Source organism: Phoenix dactylifera, chromosome 2 (genome assembly GCF_051530095.1).
Source record: "Phoenix dactylifera cultivar Ajwa chromosome 2, Ajwa_hap1_PhDact_Kaust_v1.1, whole genome shotgun sequence".
Classification (NCBI taxonomy): Eukaryota; Viridiplantae; Streptophyta; class Magnoliopsida; order Arecales; family Arecaceae; genus Phoenix; species Phoenix dactylifera.
In genome coordinates, this window is record NC_143191.1 from 41,236,363 (window position 1) to 41,247,090 (window position 10,728).

General features: G+C 41.3%; 1 protein-coding gene across 1 annotated transcript; it reads left to right on the plus strand.

Moving 5' to 3' along the window:
- The first annotated feature begins 8,294 nt into the window (after positions 1-8,294).
- Positions 8,295-10,728, plus strand: LOC148714824 (pyrophosphate--fructose 6-phosphate 1-phosphotransferase subunit beta 1-like). The gene is made up of 5 exons (XM_088716453.2): positions 8,295-8,487; positions 8,609-8,770; positions 8,940-9,061; positions 10,426-10,479; positions 10,627-10,728. Exons 1-5 carry the CDS (start codon positions 8,310-8,312, stop codon positions 10,726-10,728), a joined length of 618 nt encoding a protein of 205 aa, XP_088572579.2. The 5' UTR covers positions 8,295-8,309.

Consider the following 10,728-nt stretch of genomic DNA (forward strand, 5'->3'; position numbering starts at 1 on the left):
TTTTTGTTTTGTAAAGTAAGTTCCATAAGGTTTCTTCCTATCCTTTTTTTTTTTTTACTGTTTTAACTCTGCCTTGAAATGGCAGATAATTATCTATCTGATGTCTCAGGATTATCATAATACGCCATGGCAGCATTTTGCTTAGAAAGAAGAAAGCATTTGCATTATTTGTATGTCGATATGATGCCCAATTGTTTATGAAATCCTTAGCTGACCATGTTGGTAATTGCTGCCATTCCCTTCGTTCTCACTGATAGATGCTAAATAATGCATAAATTAATATTTTATTCGTAGCACTTATCATTATTTTAATTCATATATTTTGTGAATTTAACTAAAAAAATGTGTTACCTTCATTATTGCATGTTAATAAATTACTAAAGGTAATTCGAGTTTTACTTATTTACTGATTGAGTCTAATGTATGCAGGTCAAGTCAAACTCATTTAGGATGATCGCTGAACCCAAATCGCATACACCCTGCAATTCAAATCCTCTCAGATTTTCGATTCAGCCGTTCATCCCAACTCTATTATTTCTTTCACATCCAACTGAGCTCGACTTTTCGTTCATGTTCTAATATTTTGTCTCAAAACTTCCCACGTTGCAAACTCGTATCACATTCATTAGACTTTATCCCGGTTGAAACCAGCCATTCCAGTCATCCCATCATCCACGAATTAATTCCCCTGCTTTACATCTCGTGCATGATACTTCCGTCCACATTTTTCTTATCCTCCCCTTCTTCCACGTAATTCCTCCCACACATCATAGCCTTTTGGATTAACCCAACCAGCCGTGACTAATCTCCCATCCGAAGAACAAGCCTTCCATGCTAGTCTTCCCGTGTTCCTATTCCCATTCTTTCCCAAGTTTATCTTCTCAGATCACATCTTCCAGCTCTCATACTCTTCCGGATAAACTTCTTATCCCACAAATCAATCTCTTCCAGAACCATCCTTCCAGCGGAACAGATGCCGAGTCTTCCCATCCCATGGCTAGCCGTTCCCAAGCTTCTCCCCTGTTTCAACTTACACGTCTCCGTATTCATTCTCATCCCGTGATCACTCAGATTAGCATCCCGATTCTTCCGGACTCCCAGCTTCAACTGTGTTCATCTTCCCATCGACCTACGCTCCCACGTCATCCGTATCATCCCAGATTTTATCCAAGAGCCATCCGAGCCTTCTCCGCATCATTCCAATATCCCACAGATCAGCTCCCCTGTTCCCAGCTGTCCGCATGTGAGGTCTCAGCATCCTTATCCTCTCCTCATTCCGTGGATCAGCATTCCATATCCTCCCGAGCTTCACGGCGTCAAAATGCATCTTCCCCTGCATCCCAAAACAGAGTGTTATCTTCCCCGCGTCCGCGATTCAAGGATCAGCCCCAAGGTCCTTCATTCCGTTTTCTTCCAAGCATCCCACCGTTCATAAGGATAAACGTCATCCCCTGCTTCAGCGGAACAGAATCTGAATCTTCCCATTGCGAGCTTCACGTCCACGTCTCCTCCGGTTGAAGCAACGTCAGGCTCTTCCAGATCGCGTCAACCATCCGTGATTCTAGTCTTCTTCCCTCCACGGATGAGTTCAGCTCAACTTCTCCACGTCCCAGCTACTTCCACGACCGTGCATATCAGCGTGATCCTTATCCAGATACCAACTGCAAGTATCCAAGGATCAGAGCCGATCTCCCGTATCATGGCTTCCGATTCATCTTCCCAACGTTCACGGATGAATTCCTTCCACGCGATCCAGCCTTCTGTTATCCATGGATAAGCTTCAACTCCAACATCTCGACGGATCAGCATCTTCCAAGATCTCGCCATTCATCACGGACGTTATCCATCCTTGTCTAAGCAACCTTACATGTTCACCCATCCTCCCCTGTTTTGAGTCATTTCTCTGTTTCCGGAAAAGATGGAGCAACCGCCTTCCAACTGCACCTAGCTTTATCCGCGATCAGTTCTTATCTCCATCCGAACTTCTTTGCGTGCATCCCAAACAGCCACATGAGGTACAACAGGGGAGGTGGACAGCCTATATAAAGAGAAGAGTTCTTCTCTTCAGAGCATTCTTCAACTTCGGTTCGGTTCCATCTCTTGACAGGGGAGTTCCCACCGAAGAACCAAGGGAGAGATAATATTTTGGGTATTTTGGGAATGATTTCCCAAAGAAAAAAATGATGAAATCCAAGAGAGAGAGGAAGCCGGCGGGAGAAAGGAGGGAGAACCCAGTCGTGATGAAGGCCTTCTACATCGCTGCTGCTGTCGCCCACGACTCCATGGAAGGCTGATCTCTTCACTAGGGCTGGATGCAACCCTAACAAAGGGATAAGGATTTTATATTTTATTTTATATTCTTGGGGTTGTATGAACTTATTATTTTTAATGGATATCTTCTTTTGAATCATATTTAATTTCTGTGATTTTAAGTATGATGTTCGTACAACTCTTCTTCATGATCACTAAGTAAATATAAGATAGTCCATGCTTAGGGAAAATGCAGTGTCCTGCCACATTAGTTTAGGGTAGACATTTCATGCCAACCGAAGATGGATTATTTCCAAATTACTTTTGTGAATTTTTATTTAAACGCTTATTAGGCTTGTAGCCAATTTGCATGATAATCCAAGAATAAATTAAAATATAATTAACCCTTGTTCCGATGTTAGTGGTGAATTTCTTGCCCTAGTTTTCCTCAAACTGATAACATTTTAATTGCATTTTTAATTAAATTTCTTAGTTTAATTTTCTTCACAAACTCTTCTTTTTAAATATTTTTTATTTTTAAGAAAACAACTGTACCCCAATCTCTATGGATCGATACCCGTAATCACTATCCTACCAGATACGTGCTATTGCGTGGTTTTTAAAGTTGACTATCACTCACCTTCATAAAGACCTATTATACCGTCTTTTGTTATTATCACCAATAGATGATGCCATTGGCAGGAACTATAGCTATTATCAGAATAACTAATATAATTGATCACCATATCTCGCTTGTTGATTCACTTGTGAAGTGTGTTTCTTTTTAGTTGAGGGCAACTTTGCTACGGTAATTGCTTGGATTCAGGAGTAAGCCAAAAAGGTGGGTGCACTTCCCTTGGTATAGTACATCTCGAGCCTAATGAGAGCGGGTACGTTCCTTGTTGCGAGGAGTTTCTACCGCGAAGCAAATAAAGCTGCAGACTAGGTGGTCTCCTTTGTAACTTATCACTTTGATCGTTTGTTTTGGACGGATTGTATACTTGCCCATGGGACATTTCGGGATATATTACTTTTGAATTTTTTTGGATGTATTCATGTTAAAGCCGTGTGAATTGCCCCCCCCCCCCAAAAAAAAAAAAAAAAAAAAAAACAATGTGTATTTGTTTAAAGTGTATTTGTCACTTTTTGGAGAAGAAAGCTTGCTTGTGACATATTTGAACTCTCTTAAAACCAGCTACATTCACATCACCGTTAACTAGGTTGGAATCCCAAAGATAAATATGTTCCATCCTCGAGACAAAACATAGAGATTTTTCAAAATATGTAAAACAAAAGGAATCACGTCTAAAACAATACTAAAGGCGATTTCACAAACTTGTATGTAGATCTAAGAATGAGAATATAGATAATAAATTTTAACCACAAAGATACTATAGGGAACAGTAATTATGACAAGTCAATATTAAACCTAACCTTTAAATCGAGCCTTGTTCTCTACTTTTAATGCTGCAACACAAAGTTCATGTTATTGGTGGCACGTCCACACTAACATGATCAAAGTTATTTGTGTTGATGGACACCCATTAGACCATTTGATGGTCCTATGCAATAAAGACCACTGGATCTAAGGCTAGAAATGGGCCCGAGCAGCCTGAGGCCCGTCGACCCAGGCAAGCTTCAGATCAGGCCTTGAACCAAGCCCGAGAATGCATGGGTCGGGCTCAGCCAAAAACATGTCAGGCCAGGCTTGGGCTAGGGCTTGACCTGGCATCAAAAGGCCTATGCTCCGCCTCTCTCCCTCCTAATCTCTTTCCCCCTCTCTCCCTCCCAATCTCTCTTTCCCCGATATTTCTTCTCTCCTCCATGCTCTCTCCCCCCCTCTGTCTCATTTGTGTTGGAGCTCAGAGGAGAAGCTCGAGCCTAATTTAGGCCAGTCCAATCAGTCTTCAACCAAACTCGAGCTCAGAGTCAGATCAAAATTTTAAAAGAAATTTTTAGCCGCAGCACAATTTGAAGCTCGGTTTCTTTTTCGAACCAAAGCTACACTACGTGAAAGCTAAAAAATTCTTTTTAGAAATTTTTTATTTTCAAAAAGAAAATGACCTAATTTTCTCCTATTGGATTAACATAATTCATCATACTTCCCTTCAAACGGCGCATATATGAAAATTCACTGTTGGACATGCATTTCTTGCCTTTGAATAATTATACAAATAATGCAATTATGCAACAATAACTCATCGCACCATAATAAATTATAATTAATCAAATAATATAGCTATCTAGAACCAAAGAAAACTAAATTTAGAAATTTACAAAAGAATGGGCAAATTTGTCAAAAAGGTGATATTTTACTCTAATAATGAAATTATCATAATCATAGTTAATTATCTTCTTCTTAAGGCCCAAAAGGGCACGACATCCATCCAGTAAATGAGTTATTCCTCATATCCAACTTGATGCGAACATTAAAACTAGGTTATCTGAAAGATTGATTCTAATCTTTTCCCATATGAGAAGGAGATGACAATCACGAAACCAGAGGGGATAGAGTACATCAAATTAATCAGGCGGAAGTATTAATTAAGACTATTCTTAATATTAGAAAAAGGATCGGGACAAATTAGGGACATCAACCTCATCGAATTGAGGGCTGAGTTCCAACAAGACCATACGTGAGATAGTTGTTGGCCATCTCTCAACAAGCCCTAGATGGCGCGGCAGAGAATCCAAACTCGTCAAAGCAACGCTGGTGTATTAATTAGGACTATTCTTAATATCAGAAAAAAGGATTGGAAAAATTAGGGATATCAACCTCATCGGATCGAGGGCTGAGTTCCAGCAAGATTATGCGTGAGATAGTTGTTGGCCATCTCTTAAAAAGCCCTATATGGCGTGGTAGAGAATCCAAACTCGTCAAAGCAACTCTGGAGGAATATATAAAAGCTATATAAAAAATTTATTAAGTCTATACGCTATTTACATGGCATATTGAGGTGACGTGCAGCATGATCATAAAATTAACACCCCTATTCCTCTACGGAAGAGAAAAAATGAGGGGAAAAAAAACTGATGCCGCTGCCAAACCTAGGGAAGAGGAAGAGGTGTTAGTTTTAGTGCCAAGTTGGATGCCAGCTTAGTAGATCAGGAAAATTATACATTGTTACTTCAGCATATATTACTATAATGTCAAAACCACGCAACTGGCAAGTGATTGGTATCTAATGAACGTTTTCTATCGCCCACTTGATGGATCAATATGATCTAATGCGAAAGCACCAGTTTTTGTTTTTTTTGTTTTTGTTTCATTGCTGATGTGGGACGTGAGGATTTAGACAAGCGGAGACACATCTCCAAAATAGTTGGATGCGTGGAGTTAGATCGATGCTGCTGGCATGCCACGAACGTAGCACTGCTTCTTTGTGCTAGAAATTTTATTCTACACCCAGGGGCGGCCCAATGCATTTGGAGGCCTAAGGCGAACTCGCTAAGAGAGGCTTTTTTTAAAAAAATGATAAAATATTTTAATAAGTGCAAAATGCTTTAAAAATTTATTTAAAATAATGAAGTACTTTTCAGAATTTAAACAAATGAAGAGTAAGGAGAAAAACACAAATAGCCCATATATACAACTAAATATGGTCTTACAAGCCAAAACTCCAAAGCCAACCTAGGTTTTGCATTGGCTCCAAGCAAAACCAAGAAGTTCAACTTTTCAGATTCAGAGCCCTGGATAGAACTTAAAACTGTGTTTATAAATATATTGCAAACCAGACTGAGATGTTCAATGTATGCTACAATTACTAAGTAGTTCTTTATAATGGATGTTTATTAGGAAGCTTCACCAGAAAAAGAAACAAACATACACTGGGTGATAACTAAAAGCAATAACAAAAGTAACATCGGCATAGCAGGAAATAAGCAAAGAAAACTGTATCTTAATCTGAATATGTGAATGGTACAAAGGAAATGATACAAGCTGCATTTAACCTTTTAATGATACTGATACTTCCAAAACAGTAGGACGAAACAATGAATTACGTACACAACCAATATGTTCAACAACAATGTCACAATTACGTGATTTCCTTGTTCAACCAAAACATAGGTTAGAATTAAGCCCAATGACTTTACCTAAAATATTATTGCATTGGACTCCGAAGCCTTTTTCCAATCAACATAGATTGGCAATGTCAAGAGATAGTCATTGTTCAATGCATATATCAACAGCAAATCTTGTGCTGATAGTTCTTCAAATTGAGCATCACATAGAAGTTTCATAAAAGACCGTTGGAATTGAGTTGCAACAGCTACAACTCTGCATGTGAAAACCAATTATGAGTTAGGCAAAAACAACAAGCAAACACTAAATGGAGAATGATATGTATTTTACTTTGTAGAGAACTTCAAATCAGGAACAAAAAAATAACACAAGAATCCTATCTAAACGCATTGGGCCCTGAAATGCATTGGACCAATGCTATATTGTCTATGAACAAATCACTGCAGCAAATTAACAAACATCTGATGTGCCAACAGTAGATTGCAATATAACAATTCCAAGAGCATGGACCAGCAACAAAAAACAAGAGATGCAGCCGATCAAACCCATACAGAGAGACCAGAGAGGGAAAGGGAAGTAAAGAAGAAAACAGATAAAAGAAATCAGATAGAACGGCAGGAGAGAAAAGAGAATCAGGATTTTCTTTTTTATATCTTGCACTTGATCACAGGAAATCAAAAAAAAGAGAAATCAAGACTTACAGGTTACAACTCTACAAGTTGGGCAGCGACGATAAAATTGGAAGCTTCCCGTAATCCCATTGGAACTTGGATGCTCCCGGGCCCGACTTAGAGTTAGTGGCTGGCTAGCTGTGGAGAGATCGAGAGGAGCCGACTGCCTTCTTATCATCGGGTTCTTGCCTTCTTGGAGCCGGAGGATGGTCGACCGTGGACCACTGACGAGATCGAGAGGAGCCGACTGCCGAGGAGGATGAGACTTTAGAGCGGAGCCATGGAGGCCAGAGCCTAGAGGTCGGAGGAGCCGAGGCGAGGAGAGTTGGAGAGGAGATCCGGACTTTGAAGCAGGGGCAGCCCAACAACTGAAGATTTGAGAAGCCTCAAGCCGTCGACGGTGTCACAATCGAGCTGAGAAGGGAAGGGTCGAGCCGCCGAAGAACTGAAGAACTGAAGAAGGCAAAAAGCACTGGAGTCTGGGGGGAGAGGAGAACTAAAGAAGCCGAGAAGGTTCAGCAAAAAAAAAGCACCGGCAGAGAAGGGGGGAGAGAAGGGGGGAGGGAATGTCCGTTGTTTATCGTAGCCGTCGCCCGCCTTACCTCACCTCAGCCACCTATAGCCCGTAGCCTGTCTGTCGTCGGGGACGCACTGTAGCGGCGTAGCCAGGCGATAGCCGGTAGCTTTCGGATGTGAAGCTGTGCAGCGTTAAACAGAAAAAAAAAAAACTGGGCAGTGGGTGGCAGAGCGGGGCCTTCCTTGGGCCGGAGGCCTTAGGCGACCGCCTCAGTCGCCTAAGGCTCGAGCCGGCCCTGTCTACACCATGTGCATCACGTAGCGGTGCACCATGCCAAGCACACTACAGGAAATGTGGGAAAAGCCGGCCCTTTTTTGCCGACGCTATTCACTAGCGTCGGGAAAAAAATACCCCAAGCGCCACATATCCTCACGCTTCAAAGAAGCGTCGGTAGCTTCCTCCTCTCCCGATCGATCCCTAGCCTGGAATCCTTTTCCGCCTCTCCGCCTCCCTGAGTACCCACCCGATCGAGCCCTAGCATTTCCGCCTCTCCGCCTCCCGATTCTCCCTCAAGCCTCCTCCCTCCTCTCCGGTTCATAGATCGAGCGTTGCCTCACCTCCGCTCATATAACTGGTGGTTCATAGCTCGAGGCTTGAGCCCTAGACTTTCTCCCTCACCCCCTGAATCCTGATCATATAACGTCGGATAACTCCGTGACGATAACCCTAACCGATCCCACCCTGCTCCCTCTCCCCCTGCTATAAAAGGACCGCAAGCACACTATACAAAGTGATATATCTTCTCCGTCGCTTGCTCTCATCTCATCATCTTTCTCGATCTCCGCGGATGGCTGCGAACTCCATCCTCGCCAACGGCGGCAAGGGGCCGTCGCCTGGCCGCCTCGCGGCGGTGTACAGCGAGGTGCAGACTAGCCGCCTTAACCACTCCCTCCCCCTCCCCTCCGTCGTTAGGGGACCCTTCAAGATCGTGGACGGCCCTCTGAGCTCCGCCGCCGGGAACCCCGGTATCTGTCTCCCCTATTTTCTCTCTCCCCCTTATGACTTGATTGAGATCTATATCGATCGATCTGAGGCCAATGATGGTCTGTGTTTTGATTGTCATGCTTGTGACGATATCGATTGCAGATGAGATCAAGAAGCTGTTTCCTAATCTTTTCGGCCAGCCCTCCGCCACGCTAGTTCCGACGGGTTCCGCTCCTTCGGAGATGGCTGGGAGTCTTAAGGTCAGAGTGGTGCTCTCTGGAGGCCAGGCTCCCGGTGGGCACAATGTCATCTCTGGGATCTTTGGTGAGCGCTTCGTTTCATTGTTTCTTTTGGATTTTTACCCCTTATTGATTGATTGATTTCTTTCTATATCCTTTTGTGGTCATGGATGATTTTTTTTTTGGTGTGCTTTTGGTTGATTGTGTGATGGATTAATTTCTTGGTTTCCTCATCTTTTTTGTCGTCATGGTAGATTACTTGCAGGATCGAGCCAAGGGGAGCACGCTGTACGGATTCAAGGGAGGTCCAGCAGGGATCATGAAATGCAAATACATGGAGCTCACTTCAGAGTACATCTATCCTTATAGAAATCAGGTATCTGGCTCGCCCTAATAGTTCTGGATTAACCAACCGCATCTTTCTATGCTACAGGGTTTATAGACCGTTTTCCCTCTTCTCTCTCTTGAATTTCACATTAATATACTATTCACACGTGCTTACCTTGATTAGACAATAATCTTATGGGAAAAAATATGTTTGAGGAATGATGATGCTGATTTTTCTAACCTAGTTTTGGATAGGAGTATTCGTGGTCTTTCTTTCTTGCTTGCTTTTTAATAGATGTTTAGCTTTTTTTGTTACTGTTGTCCAGAATCTGTAAGTTTAAATAGAGAAAAAAACTGAAGAAAAAAAAAAGAGGATTAGTCTGTGCAAAGTAAAGCTTATGGTTTGTAAGGAATGCCATTGTGCCTAAATATTGTACCTAAGTATTATGATGCCAATAAAATACAATAGATTTGCTCCCTGTTGTTGGTTTGACACTGTGAGGCTCAGTTGCCTCCAATAAGCTTGGTGATGGTTCATAATGATTGGTGATGCACTTGCAAGCATTTCTATTTAATCCTCTTTTTCCAAGCATTTCTATTTAGCACTACCTTTAGATAAAACAAGTGATGCACTTGCAGTTGTGAATATCAAATTTGGATCCATTTGATAGTTTGGATTTTTTTTTTTTTTAACAACTGGCTGTGAACCTAATGGCAAACTTTTACCTTTCTTATCATGATTGGGACTGGCCATGATTGTTTTAAGTTGGCATGACATGTGAGTATTGCTGTGAAAACCAAAGGGGCTAGATAATAAACATCGAAGAAGTGTGAATTATTGGGTGCTTTTATTGAAATGAAAAGTAACATACATTGGTTGGAGAGGAAGGGAAAATATTCACTTCTAGATTGCGAAAGTTATTGTTTGAACGTAAAATTCTTTGAGAAGGCAGCACGGAAACTAAACTATTAAAGTGTATATGGAAAGACATGATGTATTTGTAATCAAGGTAAAACTACGGAGTATCAGAAACAAATGTACTCTTGCATTATTCAACATAGTCCTCAGATAAAATTTGCTCATCTTAACATTCCATAACGGTAATTGTGGTGGTGCTCCATATTTGTTCATGCCTATTTGTGCTAGTGGTTCTGTTGATACAACACCATGTGCTATCATGCTATGAATGCTAATCAGCTGTTTGACTGTTGAGTTACAGTCTAGTTGGTGGCCTATGCATACAAATATTTAGCCAGGTAGCACCCAGTACGTTGATTCCTTGCACACTTGTTTCATGCAAGCATTTACTTAAACAGTAATGACCTTTATGTAGTTTATAATTGCATCTTTTTTTATTTTTTTTTGGAAGTAAGTTATTTGACTTCAATTTTGTGGTTTTGATATGAAAATAGGGTGGATTTGATATGATCTGCAGTGGAAGGGACAAAATTGAAACTCCAGAACAGGTGCTTATTGTCTATATGTATCTACAAATACCTCTTGAATAAATGCAGTATCTATTGTGAGCCATTTTTACCCTGTTTATTGATTTTAAATTTTCATTCTTCTCATTTTTTAACTGACTGATGCTCTCTTATGTTCATATGCATCAGTTTAAGCAAGCTGAAGAGACAGCCTTGAAACTTGATTTGGATGGACTTGTTGTGATTGCTGATACTTCTACTCGTAGAGATGATGATGCCGTCGACCCTTGA

What these genes read in the sequence shown, in the direction of transcription:
- LOC148714824 (XM_088716453.2), top strand. Translation starts at nt 8,310, where the DNA reads ATGGCTGCGAACTCCATCCTCGCCAACGGCGGCAAGGGGCCGTCGCCT. An exon ending in CTCCGCCGCCGGGAACCCCG is followed by an intron (nt 8,488 to 8,608) that starts GTATCTGTCTCC and finishes TATCGATTGCAG; the next exon opens with ATGAGATCAAGAAGCTGTTT. An exon ending in TCTATCCTTATAGAAATCAG is followed by an intron (nt 9,062 to 10,425) that starts GTATCTGGCTCG and finishes ATATGAAAATAG; the next exon opens with GGTGGATTTGATATGATCTG.